This window comes from Nicotiana sylvestris, chromosome 2 (assembly GCF_000393655.2).
Source record: "Nicotiana sylvestris chromosome 2, ASM39365v2, whole genome shotgun sequence".
Taxonomy (NCBI): Eukaryota; Viridiplantae; Streptophyta; class Magnoliopsida; order Solanales; family Solanaceae; genus Nicotiana; species Nicotiana sylvestris.
In genome coordinates, this window is record NC_091058.1 from 42,216,917 (window position 1) to 42,238,931 (window position 22,015).

The 22,015-nt window shown below is 40.9% G+C and overlaps 2 protein-coding genes across 2 annotated transcripts; one reads left to right on the forward strand and one right to left on the reverse strand.

Moving 5' to 3' along the window:
• Positions 1-781: 781 nt before the first annotated feature.
• LOC138884394 (uncharacterized) lies at positions 782-6,328 on the reverse strand. The gene is made up of 3 exons (XM_070165597.1): positions 6,239-6,328; positions 2,587-2,821; positions 782-1,191 (listed from the first exon to the last, which is right to left on the reverse strand). Exons 1-3 carry the CDS (start codon positions 6,326-6,328, stop codon positions 782-784), a joined length of 735 nt encoding a protein of 244 aa, XP_070021698.1.
• A 1,335-nt stretch (positions 6,329-7,663) lies between these two features.
• On the forward strand, positions 7,664-8,398 carry LOC138884395 (uncharacterized). Its single transcript, XM_070165600.1, has one exon. It carries the CDS (start codon positions 7,664-7,666, stop codon positions 8,396-8,398), a length of 735 nt encoding a protein of 244 aa, XP_070021701.1.
• Positions 8,399-22,015: the final 13,617 nt, after the last annotated feature.

Sequence of the window (22,015 nt, forward strand, 5' to 3'; positions counted from 1 at the left end):
AATTTTGGACTTTTTGAATGTGTTAAGTCATAAATATGTTCTTTTCAGTGTAAGCCTGGATTTTTGAATGTGCTGCTAATTACACGGTTTACACCTCTACTTGGTCCATACAAGATCCCACAATCATACAAACAAATATAAACTAGGGAGTAGGGAGTAGTTAGTAGTTACAACCAAAAGAGCACTACATTACAAAACCAAAAAACCAAAATAGCTATGCTGCTTTGCTGCCACTGGTTACAAGTTACAGCCATGGCCCATGAGAGAACAAAAAACTTAGAATCTATGCTACTTTGCTGCCATTGTTTAGTACAAGCATATTACATAACCAAAAGAGTAATCCAAAAGTTAGAAAGTTTTCATGCTGCTGAACAGCTGAAGTCTCAAAACCAGAGAAATAATTACATTAAGTAGCATGAAACAAGTGAAGTCTATTTACTATAGCATCACTTCCATCTAGGCGCCATGATCAAACCTTTGCAACAAAAGACATAATTATAGGTCAAAAACACAATTGATTTATAATAAAGTATATCAATGTTATATCTTCAAATATACAGAAGGCTATCAACTTACCAGTTACCACACATGGTACATGTTGCAACTATATGTCAATAATAGTTGAATCTTTTGCACTATCAGCCAGATCTAAGGAAAATATAGAAGAAAACTTTGTCATGCATCATCAGTGTTAAGTAAACTATTTGTAATATAATAAAGGAAAGACACAAAATAATTACCAAGTTCTAGTTGTTCTAGATACTCCAAGTCTTCCTCAACTTTAATAGGAATAGGTTTCACTTCTAAGCCAATCTTGAAGACAAATAAGAGATTGCACCAGTTTAGGCGTCAACGAACTCCTGAACGAGTCAAGAATGCGACCTCCCGTGCTGAATGCACATTCAGATGCAACACTTGAAATAGGAATGGCTAATACATCACGAGCCATCTCCGCAAGAATGGGAAATCTAGGCTCATTGATTTTCCACCACTTTAAGATTTTAAAGTCATCTGTTTCAGGCTCAAGATCTTCAGCAAGATATCTTTCTAACTCTGATTTAGTACCTAAACCTCCGGTCACTTCCTTATGTTTCTCAAATTCTAATTTTGTTCTCATTGTTCCTCTTTTTAAAAAGCTACCATAACCACTGACAGTAGTTGTTGTGTTTCCAGATGAAGCAGATGATGTTCCTATTGAATTTTTTTTAACATAATAATCAAACAAAGAATCCATATAATTTTTCACCTCTAAAATCAATTCTTTCCCTTTGTTTTCTCCAAACATCCTCACAATTGCAAAAGGAACATATTCAAGCTTGTTACGGGGATCCAAAATTGATGCAATAAAGATCATTTTGTTCATTTTTTCAGGTTCACCCCAATACTTGACAAATTTTTCTTTCATTTTTTTTGCCATTTCTTTCAAACTAGTATCTTCATGTTCCATCCACTCTTTCAATATAAGATCAAGCTCACAAATTTCAACAAAATGCACATTGGAAGTGACATAAATAGAACCAGAAACCCTCAAAGTAAGCAAATAAAAAGCTTCAAGAAATTTTACCATTGTTCTCACATTATCCCAGTCAACACTTGTGAGATCACCTGCACTAGTTCCATCTTCACAAACATAGGTACGAAGATGATGCAACAATCCAATATCAAAGAAATTATATTTGTCAAAGGCAAGCTCAAATTGTTGTGCTGTGTCTAACATCATGTATGTAGAGTTCCATCGAGTTGAAACGTCTAAGCATAATGATCTCTTAGAAGTTAACTTTTGAGATTCACAACATTCTTTAAACTTTCTAATCCTAGCGGGAGATTGTCTAATGTATCTCACAGCTTGTCTAACTCTCTTGATAGAAACACCAATTTCTTTCAACCCATCTTGTACAATGAGATTAAGTATGTGAGCCATACATCTAACATGCAGGTGTTTACCATTCATTATATTAGTTCCCCAGGTAGTCAATTGTTTAGACACTTCTCTTACTGTGACATCATTGGAACTAGCATTATCTACAGTTATAGTAAATACATTTTCCAACCCCCAATCAAGCAAACAATTAGTAATTACCGATGCCATATCATCACCCTTATGACTAGAGATAGGACAAAAGTTTATTATCCTTTTATGCAATTTCCAATCTCTGTCAATAAAGTGAGCAGTAAGACACATATAGTTTATTCTTTGTATAGAAGTCCAAGTATCTGTTGTAAGACAGATTTTAGGACGTGCTTCATTGAAGGAATTCTTCAAACTATGTCTTTGTTCACAATAAAGTTCATAACAATCTCTTGTCAATGTTCTACGAGAAGGAATTTGAAATTGAGGCATTGTGACTCCCATAAACTTCTTAAATCCTTCCTTTTCAACAAAACTAAATGGCAGTTCATCCAAAATTATCATTTGAGCTAAAGCTTTCCTACTAAGTGCTTGATCAAATTTCCAAGTGGTAAGCACCCCTTCATTTGCCCCATTTGAAGCTAGTAGAAAACTGATTTGTGTTTGACTATTATCCATGATACGGGGCATTTTGGGACACTTAATGAGATGATTGTTCATTGATGTAGTACCATTACCTTTCGTAGCAGCAGCATAAGTTTTTTGACAGTAGTTACATTTTGCTCTTTTAGCTCCACTAGGATCATCATATTTCTCAAAATGTTTCCAAGCATCAGATCTAGGTTGCATCACTTTCCTTTTCTTTGGAGCTTCATCAGGACTGTCTGGACTGAGACCTTCAGTATTAGGTAAGCTATCATTCGAACCCCCACCTTCGCAGGTTTCGCTTACCCTACTTCCATTTTCTTCCATCTACAAAAAAGAATACAAACATAACAATAAAATACTGAGCAGTGATACAAACATAACAATAAAATACTGAACAATACGATGGTGATGAAATTGATGCAATGTTGCATCAAACACAAGTACACAACTCTCAGTGAGTATGACCCATGTAATGTAATGAGTATGACCTTGCTTAAAAAAAATTACTGACCAGTGAGCTTTTCTTGTTTTAATAACAAGTTAGAACTTAGAACCTCTCAACAACACTAAAATCAACAAATATTACAAGAAAATGGACATCACATTCAAGAGTCAAGACTCAAGACTTCTTTCTATGTTGCATGCATCTTTAAGTCTTTAAATACTTACTTTTCACAGGAAAAAAATAAAAAATAAACTGAAACGACAGAAAGAAGAGAAGATCGGCAAGGGTCGAGGAGTAGCGAACACAAAAAAAGAAGAAATGAGCGAAATATAACAAAAATTAACCTTACCTTCCACAAGAAATTTGACGACAATGATAGATCCCTAGCGTATTTGGGAAAACCACCACTCCACCAGTTTATCAATGGAAGCCCTAGCGTATTTGGGGAATTGGGGGCGAGCCGGCGAGGAACTGCCGAACTGAGAAGTGAGAAGTGAAGTGAGAAGAGAAGGGAGAAATAAAAGCCCTAGCTGCCTAACTGCCTAAGAAAGTAAGAATGGGAAAAGAAAAGGAGATGATCAGCTGATGCCTGATGGGCAATTGGGTATTTGGGTTTGGGATGGGCTGATTTTAATGGAACATAAACTTGGGCCTTAGCCTATATAAGTATGGAAGAGCTGAATTCACTTGGGCCTTAGCCTATATTAGTATTAGTTCGGTTTTTCGGTTAACCGAAAAATGTAAATCAATAACCGACAACCGAACCGAAAAACTGAATTTTAAATTTATTTTGAAACCGACCGAAAAAACCGAATAACCGAAACCGAAATTTAAAAAAAAATTGGTTCGGTCGGTTTTTTCGGTTCAAACTGATATATGCCCACCCCTAGTTATGATGGGATAGTGTTGCATCCATCAATGAAATATATGTTCTCATAGAAAAGAGAAAATGTGATTTAAGTACAACCACAAATAAACAATTAAAGTCAAAATAAATGAATAAAAACGTCTTTATATTTTGATAGTAATAAAAGAAAAAGGAAACTGTATAGTGGGAAAATATGTGTAAATGGAACATACCAAAGAGAAAAAAGAAATTGAGGGGAAGGATTTGGTCTGTTTCATGGGAGAACGTGGAGAAGGTGCCATACACTCTTCTACTTTTATCCCACCAAGAAAACATACTAACTAAATTAATAAGAAAAAGAAAAAGTAAGGCATTTTTAGTAGTTAGAAGAATTCTTTTTTTTCGAAGTAGTTAGAAGAATTCAATGAAACTCAAAACAATTAAATTAGTCACCTATGCTTTTCCTTTCTGAATAAAGGTCAATTATCCATGTTTCGTTTTTTGTTCCAAGTTCATTGCCTGTGGCTGCGATATGTTGGAGCTATACCTGGAACTACCTCAAAGTTTTGTCTTCTCAAAAAGAATATTTCAAGTTATGAACTTATGATATGTAAACTACTCCTTAATTAGGAGTCCAATATATGGTGGAGTAGGTGAAGGATTCAAAATTTGTATTCCAAATAAAATAAGCCCCTCATCGTATAGTCATATTGCAGCTAAATATGTTGACAAGTTTTTAAAGATGCATCTTTTGGCACTTAATTTAGTTGTGTGTCCTATCTTTTGATTTTTTGTTGTTTTAATGATTCAATACCTTAACCCTATAATCCTAAATCTCTGTCTTTATGCATGCATCTCATTAAATTTGTAGGTATTTTCCGACAAAGTAACTAAAGAAGTACTATTAGATCTAATTAATCAAGGGGGAACAAAGGGGAAAATTATAAGGAAGAAGAAAGACAAAAGGGGCCGGAAGTTGAAGGAAGAAAATGCATTCCATAAAATTCTATACATAAAATCATAAATTTCAGAAAGAAAAAAATCATACTTTAAAGAAGAATAAAGTTAGAATTTCTCGAGACCGTTTATGAACTGCCGCGTTTTTATAAGTACTGATGAGCGATGACAACTTGGCATGTTTTTTTTATCCTAGTTGTAAACTTTATATTTTGATTTTTTTTAAAAAAAATTGACAGAATATATAGATAGAACTATTTTAGAGTTTATGATTTATTAAATATCAAATGGACAAGAAAAGACCACATATATGCTAAAAGATAAAGCCATTACTAAACCAACATTAGCAAAAGGTATAGAGACACCGACTTCCTCTACCTATGCAGCAGGTAGAGGCTCTGATTTAATTTCCTATTATTAAATTATCTTGTTGCCCCTTGTTCTTATTCATTTTGTACTTTTCTCAATATGCAGTATAGAAAAAGAGAAAATTAGATAAGACTTATTACGTTTAGAACCGAAAAAAGAAGAAGAGAAGAATGTGCAAGTTGATACTTTGACCCATGATACTTGTCGTGGTGGAACTATATATGATTTTTATATTGTGATTTTCTTTTTTTTTTTGCTTTTTTACTAGGTGTTCGGTACCCGTTTTGAAAGCTAAACTAATCCATGTACGTATCAAAATCCCAATATGAGTAAAGTTCTCCCAATCAAAGACGCATTTTCAGGATTTGAACTGAAAACCTCATTGAGGAGTACTAATTACTCATGTACGTGATATATTTAATTAAGATTTTCATTGTTGTAATACTATTTCCCAAAAATATATATGGAGCTTTCAAGAGATTTCGTTATATATTTCGTCATATTCTACTTTGACGAGTTGACCATATCCAATTGGAGAGCATTACATGATATCCTTGTTTTTTCACGCAGGGATTCTCATAAACAATGAACATGGAAAATTTATGAGTTTTAGACCAAAATGTGATTGGCCCACAATGTCATCATGCCACATAGGCACTATTTGGTATATATTAATGTCATGTGGAAGCTTACATAACAAGAAGGCTAGCATTTGTGACAAGATTCTAAAGAGGTATGGACATTTCCTTAGGAAGAACTTATATCCTTATGAATTTGCTAGGAATCAAAAGTCCTTGGAATCTTCTAGGCTTGTAGAAAATTCTAGAAAAAGCCCTTATCTTGTAAATATCAAGGACTTGTGTAATAATTAATATTTACACAATAGCTCCTAGGAGACTAGTATATAAAGGGGGTCATTCATTTGTAATTCATCAAGCAAACAATTCAAGTTCTCTCTAATACAAAGCTTCTTTTAACAATTCTCTTATGTTCTTTCTTCCATTCTCTTAGCGATCTTCAGTGTAGTAAGGCTGACTTGACATAGCAAGAACGTGAGCAAGTTGTGCAAGATCGTGAGCGAGTTGTCAAGTGCCGCACGTGTACTTAGTTAACAACTAAAGACGTGACAACGTGGTATCAGAGCGAAGGTTTCAACTAAGGGAATGGCAAACGGCGGAGAAATTAACGCTGCCAACACCCAAGCCAACGTCATCTAAGATGATGTTGGCAAGAGCGGCCGTAGCAAAAAGAGGAATGCCACCAACAAGATCCAGGAGGTGCCACCTGAGGTTGTGTCAAACGAAGGGCTTACATCCCAAGAACCATCTGCCACTGAGGCGAGCGAGGATGAAATGGAGGTCCTTCCAGAGGACGTCTCGCTCAGTAAAGAGTGGGTGATAAAGATGAATGCAGGGATGGACACCGTGGAGATCTTTGGCCAATGCTTGGGGAAGGTGGAAGGCACCCTTAACGTTCTTGAGGGGCACACTCTTGAAGAGATTGAGAGTATCCGAAATGACTTGGAGGGATGTACACAGACTGAGATGGAACTAAGGCAAACCATCACTACCTTAGAGTGCAGACTCATGGAGGCTTTGAGTGCTATGAAGGCAAAGATAGAGTCACTCGAGGAGCATGTTAATGCTGGCGTGACCGAGATAGCCAACAATGTTATGGTGACGAGGGAGGCCAAGATCGAGGCTCCCAAACCCCCGGTGTTCGTGATGCACAAGAAGTGGAAAACTTCCTTTGGCACTTGGAGAACTACTTCAGGCACGACAAAGTGAGGGACGACGAGGCCAAGATCAACACTACGGTATTGTACCTCTCAGAGACTGCCATGCTATGGTGGATAAGGAAAATGGCCGACGTGGATAAAGGTCTATGTACTATTAGCACGTGGGATCAGTTCTAAGCGGAGTTCAAGTGACAGTTCTTTCCAAACAACGTCTTATACGAGGCAAGGCGCAAGCTTAGGAAACTGAAGCAAACAGGGAGCATACGTAACTATGTCAAGGAGTTCACTAACCTTATGCTTCAAATCCCCAACCTGACCAATAATGACTCGTTGTTCCACTTCATGGACGGGTTGCAAAATTGGGCTAAGCTGGAGTTGCAACACCGACAAGTCACTGATATAGACCAAGCCATAGTGGAAGCCGAATCATTAATGGATTTCAGGCATGACAAGCACGACAAAGGCAATGTCAAGGAGTCAAAGGTTAACAATGCTAAAGGTGGGGGAGACCATGGCAAAGTCAAGGAGATACAACAACAATACTATAAGACTCAAGATTTCAAAAAGTCGAGTGGCCGTCAGGGCTACGCCGAGAAGAAGGAGCAGGTCGAGAAGAAGGGATGCTATATATGCGGAGGGCCACATGGCTTCAGGAATTGTCCTGACCTCAAGAGACTCAGTGCCATGGTACGTGAGCGGAAGGAGTAGCCACAAGGAGAGAGTCCGGGAACCGCACAGTTGGGTATGATCGGATTATGTGGTGATGTCACGAAGCAAGCTATCCAACCCACCAAGAATGGCAATCACTACATGGATCTCACCATCAACAACAAGCTCGCTCGTGCAATGGTGGATACTGGAGCAACTCATAATTTCGAGACTGAGGCTGTCGCAAAGAGACTAGAATTGAAGCTTGCTCCAACCAACTCTCACGTCAAGAACGTGAATGCTGAGATACAAAATGCTCGTGGGGTAGCTAATGGAGTTTGTGTCAAATTGGGAACTTGTAAAGGTATGATAAACTTTACCGTAACTGCTATGGATATCTTTGACATCATACTGGGGCAAGATTTCTTTAGACATTGTCATACTTTAATCGACCCCTACCTCCAATGTCTCTTGGTTATGGAGCGAGAAGGAGCTTGCATGGTACCTACAGTGACTATGCCACGCGAACAGATCCAAGCACAACTCTCAGCTATGCAGGTTGTCAAGGGGATGAAGAAGGGGGAGCCGACGTTCGTGGAAACCATTCCAAGTCTAGAGGAAGACAAAAAATTTCAAGAGATAGTGTCGCCTTGCATAGAGAAATTGCTTAAGGAAAACAAAGATGTCATGCCCGAGGAGTTGCCTAAGCACTTTCCGCCCAGGCGAGAGGTGGATCACAAGATTGAGTTGGAGCCAGGGGCTAAGCCACCCGCATTTGCCCCATATCGTATGGCACCTCCCGAGATAGAGGAGCTCAGGAAACAATTGAAGGAGCTGCTAGATGCTTGTCACATTTGCCCATCAAAGGCACCTTTTGGCGCACCAGTATTGTTCTAGAAGAAGAAGGATGGATCGTTGCGTTTGTACATAGACTATCGAGCACTTAATAAGGTCACCGTGAAGAATAAGTACCCAATCCCTCTCATTGCTGACTTGTTTGATAGACTTGGGCAAGCCAAGTACTTTACCAATGTGGATCTTTGAAAGGGCTACTACCAGGTTCGCATTGCGGAAGGGGATGAGCCAAAGACAGCATGTGTGACGAGATATGGAGCCTTTGAGTGGTTGGTGATGCCCTTCAGCTTAACCAATGCACCGACCATATTTTTCATTCTTATGAACAAGATTTTTCATCCCTACCTTGATCAGTTCGTGGTAGTCTACCTAGATGACATAGTCATCTACAGCAACACCTTGGAGGAACACATGGAGTACTTAAGGAAGGTTTTCCAAGTCTTGCGGGAGAACGAGTTATACATCAAGAGAGAAGTGTGAGTTTGCACAATCAAAGGTGCACTTCTTGGGCCATGTCATTAGCAATGGCGAGCTACGAATGGACGAGGCTAAGGTACATGCTATCCAGGAGTGGGAGGCACCCATAAAGGTAATTGAGTTGAGATAATTCCTTGGCCTTGTTAACTACTATCATCGGTTCATCAGTGGATACTCAGCAAAGGCCGCACCATTGACTGAGTTGCTAAAGAAGAACAAGTCAGGGGTTTGGACGGAGCATTGTCAAAAGGCGTTTGAAGGCCTTAAGGCAGCTGTAATAGAGGAGCCAGTCTTGGCATTACCTAACTTTGCCAAGACTTTTGAGGTGCACATAGATGCCTCAGACTTTGCCATTGGGTGTATTCTGATGTAGGATAAGCATGCCATAGCATTTGAGAGCCGCAAGTTAAATGAGACGGAGCGGCGTTACACGGTACAAGAGAAGGAAATGACTGCCATTGTGCATTGCCTTCGTACATGGAGACATTATCTTCTCGGGTCGAGGTTCGTGGTCAAGACTGATAATGTGGCTACTAGCTACTTTCAAACACAGAAGAAGCTCACACCAAAGTAGGCTAGGTGGCAGGATTTCTTGGCCGAGTTTGATTATGCGCTGGAGTATAAGCCGGGCAAAGGTAACGTTGTAGCCGATGCCTTGAGCCGGAAATATGAGCTTGCTGCAATCACTTCAGCGAGATGGGATATTCGAGAGGCTATAAAAGAAGGCATGCAACATGATCCAGCAGCCAAACTGTGAGCACGTGATTTTTGCTTCACGGAAAACTACTCCAAAAGAAATCGAAAAATAAAGCAAGTTACCTTTGGGTACAATTTTTGAGAATTTACGTGACATTTTGATAATTGTTATGTCCGTAAATGCTCACCTTGCTATAGTTGAAAATACAAAAATACGTGTGGCATGCATTTAGGAATTAATGGTACATTTAGGAATTAATTAACCATAATTTAGTTAAAAGAAATTCACAAAAAATATGCATGTGTGTTTCTTGTCATTGTGTGATTTTAGTTTTAATTATAGGTATTAAATAATATATGTGTAATTTTGATTGTATAAATTATTTAGGATTTTAGTTTAAATTTTGATAATTATAAGAAAAGAAGGAAAATGGATGAAAATAAAGGAAACTCGGGATTGGGCCATCCTAGGTGGACCCAAATTCAGGCCCAAAGCAACCCCATGCCCGGTCCAATTTGGTCAAGCTTCCTGACGCCTCAAACGGCGTCGTTTTGCTCCTTTTAATTAGAGTCGTTGGATTAAATCAATCCAACGGCCAGGATCTCATCTCCCTTACCCATTCCCTGAACCCGACTCATTGCCTGGATTCGGACCGACCCCTGGCTAAAACCAAACGACGCCGTATTATTTAGTTCCCTTAATCCTGGCCACTGATCTTAATTGATCCAACGGCCAGGATTAAACCACCCACCCCGTATATAAGACCCAATCCATCACCCCACACCCCAAACCAAACCCCCCCTCGCCTACTGTTCATCTTCGTCCCTACCCCCCCCCTTCTCAAACCCTAGCCGCCTTAGGATTCCCCCACCATAAACCCGGCAACCACGACTCCGATGACTACTAAACTGACACCCCTGATGCACCCAACCTCCCTGAACACGAATTCGTTAACCATTTACCTCGAATAACCCTACAGCTTCTCGAATCTTTAATCGAAGATTCAAGCAAAAAAACCGGATCTACACCCATCGACCCCAAACTCAGACCACAACACCTTCTGACCTCCCTCATGCCCTAAACGTTGTTGGTTCCGTTCGAATCTAACCAGAAGGGCTCGAACCCCTGATTTGAGCCCCAAGAACCCTAGAACTCAGATCTATGGGGGTCTGTCCAAATCAACAAAAGGCTCGGGGTCTAATAGAATTTTACCGAGGTGTTCTCGGTTGAGAACACTTCGATTAAAGTCCATTCGACCCCAAAAATGGTCGATTCCAAGTTCGAGCCTGGGTCAGTTTTGATTTCAAATCCCTGAGGTAATTCCTTCCCTTTTCTCTTGTTCTCTTGTGAATTCTATTTGTTTTTCATGTTTAGTTTGGGTTTGTTTCTGATTTTCTGTCAAACTCTGTGAGTCCTGAGGTAATGTTTAGTTTGTTTTGTTGTGTTATTTGATTGCCTGCTGTATATTATAGTTTGTATAGTCGTTTAAATAAGTGTCGTCAATTAATTTATTTGCAATTAGAGGAAAACATGACAGTAGCTCGTTAACCATGTATGTTTGCCAGGACAATAGCTCATCTGAATCTATATGCTAGCATATAAGGAACCTTTGGAATATGTTCAGTTTTGTCTGTAAATCAGGCTACTCGTTCAGGCAGTAACCTCAGGATTTTCATAGAAGCCTGTTCAATATTCATCACTGCTTCAAGCTTAGCCTGTGGGCTGTTGTCTTTTGCATTGTTTGGCTGTTGAGTTGGTCAGGATTGGCTCCCAATATGACCAACTCTTGCCATTTGATTAGCACCCCTGTTTGTGATCTGATTTTTGAATTAAACTTAGGTTGAGAATTGAGCATAACTGTAGAAATCTAACAAAAGAAACCTGAAATCAGTGATTAGGTTTAGGGTGATACAGTCAGTGATTAGCTAAATTCAGAGGGGTTTTATATACTGACTGTTAAGAGTTAGGGTAATACAGTAATATGCAAGGGTTAAGGGTAATTTTGGCATTTGACAGAATTTAATCAGGGATTAACTTAAGAACATGTCAAGTGGTAGTTAAAATACTATTAATCTAATGACAATGGGGAACAAGACATAAGGGCATGGGTTTATTTGAATACTATAACCCCTCCCATGACTCTTGAGTAAAACAAATAGGACAGGCATGGGGGACAACATAGTAGGGATCAATAAAAGACACTTAGGCATGAGAATTAAAGGGGTATGGGCAGGAAAAGGTTGAAGGAATCAAGGCAGCCTGGGGGCCTGTCATTTCTGCCTATAAATAGGCTCATTTAGAACAAATAAAGGGCTGGTCTTCCAACTTTGAGAGGTCAGTTTAGTTTTGAGAGCATAGGCTGGTTTTTCTGATCCTAAGAGACTAGAGAGAGATTTAAAGAAGAAAAATCTGCTTTACTTTTACTGTTGAAATCAGTATTTACCTCTGTTACTGTTGCATTGAGAGTTGTGGAAATTTTCTGAAAGTCTGTTGGTCCATCTTTTGTTGCAAACTCAAGTTTTGGTCATATTGTGGTGGTTTATATTGCTGTTGGGCATTTGGGTTGTATTTTGGGATTTTCTGGTGCATTTGGTGTTGCTGCGTGGCATTTTCTGAAGCTAATGTTGGGTCTTAATCTACTGCTGGGCTAATTTTGGCTACTGTTGTGTTGCTGAATCTGCTGTTGTGCTATTGCAACTGTTGCTGACTTCTTTCTCTACTCTGTTTTTGTTCCTCTGCCAGGTACATGACTCTATCACGGCTGTTGTGAGCCGAAAATGTGAAGCATGAATGCATGTGAAAAATTGAAGTTGAAATGAAAACCAGAAAAGCAATCTGTTTTGTTTTGTTGTTACTGTTTTGTTTAGTTCCTTAAGGCATTACTGAATCTGTAATTTGTAAAAATATAGTGTCGTCATTCTAGTTATTTGTAAGGGACTATAGAAAACTGATATGCGTTAGATCGTGTATTGGAATAACGTAGTTTAGCTCGTATTCAATCAGAACTTGACCATGTAATGGATGTTGGATATAACTTCCGATAATTTGCAAAAATAGCACTTGTGGTTTGATTCCTGAAATAGCTAGTAGGTTGTTAACTAATCTCGGATTATAGCATGATTGTTTGAGTTCTTGGTCAACTAGATCTTAGCATTAATCTTACCCTCAATTGTTACTCAAAAAAGGTACTGCAACGCTTTAAGGAAAAGAAGCATAGTTGTAAGTCTAAGATTGTTAGTTAAGGTAACAAGCAAGTATAGGCACGCGTGAGTTGGTGAGTTAGCAATTTCTGGTGGCTCAAATCACGCCAGGATTCTTGTACGTTTTACTCTGTAACGACATTGCGGAACTAAGCAAATTTGCAAAAGTTACTAAAGGGCCCGGAACTTTTCAAGCATGTGAACTAATTAGGACTGTGTCTTCTTTCATGTTTAGAGACAAATTTAATAGAAAACCTTAGCCACTTTTAGGATTGCCTTTTTAATAATAAGAATGAGATGAGCCTCGCCGAAAAAAAATACAAATTGCGGGGCCCTCAGTAAATACTTGTTTAAAATTACTTAGAATTCAGGAGGGTCGTTTAGCGAATTTCACGGCCTCCGCAAAATAATAACGCGATAGTCTCTTTAGGCGCGTGTTTAATAATTTACTTTCTTAAGCTCGGGTGTGCATTTCATGCGACCCAAATCCAAATCTCAAAACATCAAATAAAATGCGTTCCGGATTGTGGGTGCATTTCATGTGACGCAGTCCAAAGACGTGTTTTAAGCGATGTTCACATTCTTGTAAAAACAATAATAATAAAGCGGTTAAAAGTTAAAATTTGCACATAAGTTCATATTCGTATAAAATCAGATAATCAAGCCAAATATAACAGTTGAGCGACCGTGCTAGAACCACGGAACTCGGGAATGCCTAACACCTTCTCCCGGGTTAACAGAATTCCTTATCCGGATTTCTGGTTCGCGGACTGTAATATGGAGTCATTCTTTTCCTCGATTCGGGATTAAATTGGTGACTTGGGACACCCTAAATCTCCCAAGTGGCGACTCTAAAATAAATAAACAAATCCTGTTTCGATTGTCCTTTAATTGGAAAACTCCTTCACCCCTCGCAGGGGCGGAAAAAGGAGGTGTGATAGCTCTGGCGACTCTGCTGGGGAATATTAGCCTAGAACCACTAGTTCAGGGTTAGAAATCGAGCTTAGAATAATTATTATGTTTAGCTTTATCAAATTTTGTTACATGATCTGTGCTTAATGTGCTAACTAACTGCTTTTACCGCTTTGATATTTTGTGAATTGTATATAAACTGTGTCGAAACACATATCCTCTCTGAGTCTTCTGAATCATGAAGAAGGGCGTACTTCGTACGACTTCTTTTATGTATAGTGTCGAATCCCAATTTAGAATGAGGTTCGGACAAGTTGCTAAGCCGGTGAAGCTTCTGTATTCCTGGTACGCTGCCCCCTCGGCTCGAGCTGTCCACTCGGGTAAGCCAGGTCTAGAACAAACACCCAGGTTCTGAACCTAGTATAACAAAGCCACATGCCGGATCTCTAGTAGGAACGCTTATCTGCATCATGTGCATTTTTGACTTAGGGGACTCAACACAGGGGTTGGGTCCGTCTAGGAATAGCAACCTGAAACAGAAAAGACCATCCTGATGCATCTTACTCAACGCTGTGCATTTACTTGTTTTGAATTTGCATGACGACCGGCTCCGAATACATAAAAAGAGAAAAAATGTCCCAATAATAATATTTTTTTAATCTTCTATTTGAAAAGAAAATAACAATGCCCCAATAGCGTCGAAACTCTGACAAAATTTTGAGAAAAATATTTTTAATATAGTTTGTTTTATTAAAAAAAAAGAGTCTATCACTTTTAGTTTGTCTGGTCTGCAGAAGTGGAAAATGAAAGGATAATTTGTTCTGTTATGAGGAAAGTGTCTTGATTTTTGTTTTAGCTTATTTGCCAACGAAAGCAATAATAGTTTTTTTTTATATATAGTTTGTTTAAATTGGGCGAACTACGCCGGTTTGATTCTCACCAGGTGTGAGATACGTAGGCAACCCTCATCGGGTCCAACCTCCCCTTTTGCTAAAAATAACCAAAACATGTCAAATGTTAATTTCATCAGATCAAGTCAGGCTGTTTTGCCATGTATAGCCGAGTATTCCCGAAAGGGACGCCGGAAGGTTGAATTTGCACAAACGGCCATTTTTTTGATTTTTTGACCGGTATACTCATGCGGCCTTAAAATCTTCGCCCCTGAAGTGCTGAAAGGCCGTATTTGAAAAACCGAGTCCTTCATCTTCAAAATTCAGAAAAATTCAAATATAGATAGTTCTGTTTTGAGTCTAATAAGAGTTTTTCTTTAATTACCTTAATAAATATGTAGGATGAGCACAAATCAAAATGAATCGTTCTCAGCCCTTAGCGAGGTCCCTCTACAACTCCACATGTGGTGGAATGATCTGGAAGCCGATAGTAAAAAGATAGTGGGAAGAGTATTGGGAGGTTTTGTCAATCTGCTGAGTATCAAGCCAAGGACAGATATCCTCGAAGCTCTAATACCGTTTTGGGACCCAACCCGCAATGTATTCCGTTTTGTTGACTTTGAACTTTCACCTACACTAGAGGAAGTTGCCGGATATGCGGGGTTGAATGGGAAACTAAGAGGGCAGTATTTACTTTCACCAAGGCCAGTATCTCCGCACGCATTTTTGGATTTGCTAAGCATTAGTCGGAAGGTACAGAATGATGATTTGTCGAGAGGATGTTGTGCTCTCCAATTCTTGTATCAACGGTACGGAACTCCTCAGGGTTTTGAAGAACCAAACCTCGGATTAACTCATGGTGGGAACAGAAACAAGTGGGAAGCAAAACGTACTTTGGCATTTATCACAACATTCCTGGGAGTCGAGGTCTGTCCCCGCAAAGATAAGAAAGTGGAGATAGGCCTTGTAGGGATGGCCGATGTTGCAATCAAAAGAACCGACAGTACTGTGGTTCCTTTGATTTTGTCTGAAATCTACCGAGCTTTAACTATATGCCGAGAAGGAGGCAAGTTCTTTCAGGGATGCAATCTGTTACTCCAGCTGTGGATGCAAGAACACCTCCATCACCGAGTGGGATACATGAACCACGGGTTGACTGAGAGAAACTGCATTAGCGGCTTTGAGAAACGAATGACAGGCGTCATATTTCCCGAAGGCGTCGAAGCATGGCTTGCACAATTGAGGTCAACAACAGCCGACCAAGTTGAATGGGCATTTGGGTGGTTGAATGATACTGAGGTAATATACATGGCGGCCGAGGAATGTCATGTTCTTTTGATGGGACTTCGTAGCATCCAACCATATGCTCCTCATCGGGTACTGCGCCAACTAGGAAGATTTCAGGTAATTCCCACTGATGAGGATCTAAGCAAGCACGCCATTGAGTTGAGTCCAGGAGTCGTGTTCCCCGAAGGAAAAATTAGAAAGCTGTGGCACGAATGTAGATTCCTTGAACCCAAGACTATGGTTCGAGAGCTGGCTAAGGGTGAGGTAGACCCAAAATACGATGTTTGGTTCGGGAAAAGGTTCCAGATTCGTCAGAGGCCTGCCAAAAGAGCTCACGTCCAACAATTTACGGATGATTCGCAGGAACAGTGGGGCTGGTTAGTGAGAGAGGAAGGCTACCGGGTTGAAATCGGGAAGCTGAAGCGACAAATTGAAAGGCTTATGTTTGAAAACAACGTTCAAGTAGCCTCAGAGCAGGGTGAGAAGAACAAATTAGCCAAAGAAAACCAGGCACTGAAAGCCCGAATTCGCCAAGTCAGTAAGAGTGATAGCGACCGACAGAAACGTCGCTCTGATGAAAGGTTGATAGCGGAATTGAGAAATCAAGTCAGCCAAAGCCGAGAAGACTTGGAGAGATCCCAGGCTTGTATAACAAGAATGCGGGTCAGGTGGGCTACAGTTACAACATCACGGAGAGAGCACCTATGGCAAGTAAAAAGGGACTACGAAATGAGTGTTGCGACATTGAGAGAGATAAACTCCATTCTCAATAATCGGGTCCTCAAACAAGCCCAGGATGCTAGAACAGATAGAGAACGCTGCTATGAGTCGATAGCCCGGATGGAAGAACAAATGGAGAGGTTCCAAGAGCAGCTCATTGACAATACTCGAATATTGGGACTAAAGAATCAACGGATAGAACAGCTGTGCATAGAGAGGGATAGAATCAGGGGTAGGATCAATGATATAGGGCGCTATATCACCACAAAGTGCCTAACATGTGAAGAGATGCCTCGTGATGTCCTATTTGCCTCAATCATGGGTTATGTCCATCAGATCATGAATGAGTTGAAGAGCTTGCAGAAAGGCCTTACACCAAAGTCTGCGGAAAGGTCGAACGATGCCTCGCGGGCCCCTAAGTTGGAATTTTAATCCCTTGTTCGAGTCTTGTTTAATTGGCTTTGTTGTCTTCCCATATGTTGTTTTCTTTTTCTTTTCATCGAGTCAGGTTAAGAACTTTGGAATCTGTACTATTGCTATTCCCTGTTTGAAGTAATTTGTAATAGCAAATTTTGGTGATGAATTAATTGATTCCGAAAGGATTTTTGTGCGTCTTTACTTTGTGGCAGAACTATGCCCGGTCTGATTCACGCGGGGATGTGATACGTAGGCAATCCACATAAGATTCGACCGCCATTAAAAAGAAAGGAAAAGAAAAAGAAAGAATAAGAAAATATAAAAAAAATATATAAAATACAGGGGTTCCCAAAGTACTTTAAAGGGGCAAATAAGCAAGCCGGGATGACGCATGTGTTTGAAGCAAAGCATGTTAGAAATGGTTTACTGCCTAGGAGCATTGCATCCCCAATGTGCTATTATCAAATCTGTTAAACTCTAACGCTAACAAGTTTGTTGTTTTCTACAAATATCAGACAGTTAGTTTGTTAAAGCGTACTGGCACCGTACCATTATCAAACAAGATCAAAAGGGCCCATACCAGAAAGCATGACTGGTTCAGACAACAGTGTTGAGTCGGAAAAGACGGCAAATCAGATGCTAAAGGAAGCCATGGAAAAAATGGAAAAGATGAGGCTGGAAATGAATGAAATGCAGATAGCCTTAGCTATAGCCCAAAAGGGGCAAGAACTGCCTGTTACTCCTACTCTCCAACCAGGACACACGTCAGAATATCCCTTTCCCGGTCCTTCAACGAGTTTCCCGAGCCATCACTACTATCAGGAAAGAGAGGCCTATGATTCCCAAGCTCCACCACCCAGTCAAAACCCTCCTCCACCAAATGTTCCCATCTTTGGGGTGCCTCCCCCAGCCCTATTGCACAGATCATCCAGTGAGCCGCTGTTTCAGGCTTACGACACACAATATTACCCCTCTGAACTCACATTCAAAGCACCCAAGCCGCATACCTATAATCCCCATTTTGAGGTCCCAATAGAGGTTGAAAAGCCGGCTAAGAGCCCAGAGCAGGATGAGGTGATGCGGAAATTTAAAAGCCTGGAGTAGTCCTTCAGAAACATACACGGGTTAGGCAACCAGGTCAGCGTAGCCTATAAGGATCTATGCCCTTTCCCTGACGTTCAATTACCAGTAGGGTTCAAGATGCCCAAGTTTGATTTGTACGAAGGGCATGGTGATCCTATGGCACATCTACGGGGCTTTTGTAGCAAAATGAGGGGAGCAGGGGGAAAAGATGAGCTACTGATAGCTTACTTTGGCTAGAGTTTGAGCGAGTCGGCACTGGAGTGGTATACGAGACAAGATCCGAGCAGGTGGTACACCTGGGATGACTTGGCACAGGCTTTCGTAGGACACTTCCAATACAACCTTGAGATAGTCCTAGACCGTCTCACATTGCTAAAGCTTGAGAAGAAACCCGGAGAGAGCTTCAGGGAATTTGGGTTCCGATGGAGAGAACAGGCAGCCCGAGTCGATCCTCCAATGAGAGAGGGAGAAATGGTAGATTACTTTCTACAAACTCTAGAGCCGACTTACTTCGGTCACTTGGTGACGTCAGTTGGCAAGTCCTTCAATGAAGTGGTGAAAATGGGAGGTATGATAGAAGAGGGACTTAAGTCCAATAAGATCTTGAGTTACTCGACAATTAAGGCAACAACTCAGGCCATTCAGAGAGGCACGGGAGGTGCACTCGGAAAGAAAAGGAGAGAGAAGGTCACGACAATAGAGGTAGGCAATTGGTCCAGATCTAAAGGTCTTTCCCCTCATTACCAACCCATACCCCATCATCTAAACTACCCACACAATCCATACAACCCTTCACAACCCTACTACCCACCATAAGAACAATATTTTTCCGTCCATCACGCCCAAACTTACACCCAGCCTCCGGCTCGTCCGCAATGGCATGTACAGGCTCCCCAACATACATATCCACCTCCACAAAACACATATTCACCTTCAAAAAACACATATCCGCCACCGAGGGCCTACAGGAATCCTTCAGGACCAAGCTTCCGCGGAAATCAGGCTTTCAGGAACGAAAGGATGCAGAAGCCAAGAACATTCACTCCGTTGGGAGAAGCCTATACTACTCTGTTCCACAAGTTGAAGCAGATAGGCCTACTAAGTCCTGTTGAAACCAAATTGCCAAATCCCCTTCCCAAAAATCTAGACCATTCAGTAAACTGCGAATATTGTTCGGGTGCTCTCGGGCATGATACTGAGAAATGTTAGAAGTTGAAGACTGCCATACAAGATCTTATTGACACAAATAGGATCGAGGTTCAGGCACCAGGGGCACCCAACATCAATGAAAATCTGTTACCGGTGCACCATGAAGCTCACATGATCGAATTAGTGCACGAGAGAGGGAAACCAAAAACACCCGCACAAACGGTAATGATGATTCGCGCCAGTACTAATGAAGAGTCGACCAATGGAAAGGCAGTGGTACAGTCGGGAGAGGTATATGACAAGCCCTTTGTGATAGCAGGGAAAGGGTCATCAATTACTACGAAGAGGCCAGAGTCAGTCAGAGCAGTGTTGCAGGGAGTAGCAAACAAACCAAGGTTGGTAGTAAAAGGGGTCCATGTGGGACCAGTTGTTATCAAGCCAGTCATACAGTTGCCGATAACAAGTGAGAAGGCTGTGCCATGGAACTACAGTCAAGTGACGGTGACGCATAAGGGGAAGGAGGTTGTGGAAGACGTATGCGAAGCACAAGGGTTAACTCGATCGGGAAGGTGTTTTGCTCCCGCAGAGTTGAGAAGGGTCAATCCTGAAACAATAAAGAATCCTGTAACAGAGGAAGAAGCAGAGGAATTTTTGAAGAAGATGAAGGCACAGGATTACTCAATCATAGAGCAATTGAGAAAGACCCCAGCCCAGATTTCGTTGTTATCCTTGTTAATCCATTTAAACGATCACTGTCAGGCCTTAATGAAGATTCTGAACGAGGCCTATGTCCCGGACAAGCTCTCAGTGAACCATTTGGAGAAAGTAGCGCACAAGATCTTTGAAGCAAATCGAGTGACATTCTCTGACGATGAGTTACCAGTAGAGGGTACTGAACACAACAGAGCACTCTATCTGACGGTAAAGTGCGAAGAATCGGTGATCACTCGAGCATTAATTGATAACGGGTCAAGTGCCAATATCTGCCCTTTGGCCACTCTCAACAAGCTAAAGGTTGCTGATGACAGGATCTACCAGAACAGTGTCTGCGTCTGAGGTTTTGATAGGGGCGGCATTAACACAGTAGGTGATATCGTACTGGAACTAACCATTGGCCCAGTCGAGTTCACCATGGAATTTCAAGTAATAGATGTGGCAGTGTCGTACAATCTTTTGTTGGGGTGACCATGGATCCATGCAGCTAAGGCAGTGCCTTCTACACTACATCAAGTGGTAAAATTTGAATGGGATAGACAAGAGATTGTGGTACATGGGGATGACGGCACACACGCCGCCAGTGATACTATTGTGCCTTTCATAGAAACCGACGATGATAAGGGCCCATAGGTTTATCAGGTTTTTGATGCAGTCTCAGTGGACAAAATTCCTGAGGGCGAGGGCCTTCCACTTCCCAGAATCACAGCCGAAACCGTCATGCTAGCATCCGAAATGTTGAATAACGGGTTTGTACCAGGGAAAGGTCTGGGGGTTGATCTGCAGGGAATGATCCAGCCAGTTTCTTTGCCCAAGAACCTGGAAACTTTTGGGTTGGGATTCAAGCCCACCGCAGCGGATGTGAAGCGAGCCCGCAAATTGAAGAAAAGAGTTTGGGTCCTTCCTAAACCAGTCTCACGCCTGTCCAGATCATTTGTCAAAGCAGGGTGCAGAAAGTTGCCAGTCCCGGAAGTTCTTGGACCTCTGATGGGGCCAAACGGAGATTTGAATGAAAGCTTTGGAAGAGTGTTTGCCGACGTCAACATGATAGAAGCTGGAGAGGGTTCCAGTAAGGCAGACATACAGTTTGTGGGTCCCAAGGTCAAGGTCAACAATTGGATGGCTACTCCTCTTCCTACTGGGAGGGAGTCCTGGTAGTTGGCTCTGATTTTCCTTTTCTGTTTTCTGCATTATTCCAGGGTTGTAATCCAGATTTCTTTTTATTATGTTCAATACAGTGTGAAACCTTGTTAGCATAATACAATAAAACGAAAAGTTTCTTCTTTCTTTCTCATTTTACTATTTTAATTTTATTTCCTTCGTTTCTTTTTTTTCTGAACAGTTATTTTCATACCGGTTCTAATACATGGCATGCACAACGGATCTTCAGCCTAGTCTAAAAGATCAATCTGATTCCGAGCTAAACATACAAGAGGTCGATTATGATAATGAATCGGAATACAATGAGGATGAAGCATTCGAGGAGATAAACAGGGAGTTGAGCCAGTTTGAAGAAAAATACAAACCCAACTTAAATGACACAGAAGCCATCAATTTAGGGGATGCCGGCGATATCAGAGAAGCTAAAATAAGCATCCACATGGCACCAAATATCAGGGAGGAATTTATCAAAACACTTATTGAGTTCAAAGATGTTTTTGCATGGTCGTATGATGACATGCCGGGGTTAAGCACAGATTTAGTGGTTCATAAATTGCCCACTAACCCGGCATGCCCCCCCCCCTCCCCGTCAAGCAAAAATTAAGGAAGTTCAAAACGGATATGAGTGTGAAGATTAAGGAAGAAATAACCAAGCAGCTGCAAGCAAAGGTTATTCGTGTCACTCGATATCCTGATTGGTTGGCTAATGTGGTGCCGGTACCAAAGAAAGATAGAAAGATCAGGGTGTGTGTCGAGTACCGCAATCTGAATAGGGCAAGCCCTAAAGACAACTTTCCTTTACCCAACATCCATATCTTAATCGACAATTATGTCGGACGTGAGATTGGATCTTTTGTGAATTGCTATGTTGGGTATCATCAGATCCTGATGGATGAGGAAGATGCGGAAAAGACAGCCTTCATTACGCCGTGGGGAACTTATTGCTACCGGG

What these genes read in the sequence shown, in the direction of transcription:
- LOC138884394 (XM_070165597.1), bottom strand. Translation starts at nt 6,328, where the DNA reads ATGACGTTGGCTTGGGTGTTGGCAGCGTTAATTTCTCCGCCGTTTGCC. An exon ending in CTCTGATACCACGTTGTCAC is followed by an intron (nt 2,822 to 6,238) that starts GTCTTTAGTTGT and finishes TCTTTTTTGTAG; the next exon opens with ATGGAAGAAAATGGAAGTAG. An exon ending in TTATGCTGCTGCTACGAAAG is followed by an intron (nt 1,192 to 2,586) that starts GTAATGGTACTA and finishes AAAATTCAATAG; the next exon opens with GAACATCATCTGCTTCATCT.
- LOC138884395 (XM_070165600.1), top strand. Translation starts at nt 7,664, where the DNA reads ATGGATCTCACCATCAACAACAAGCTCGCTCGTGCAATGGTGGATACT.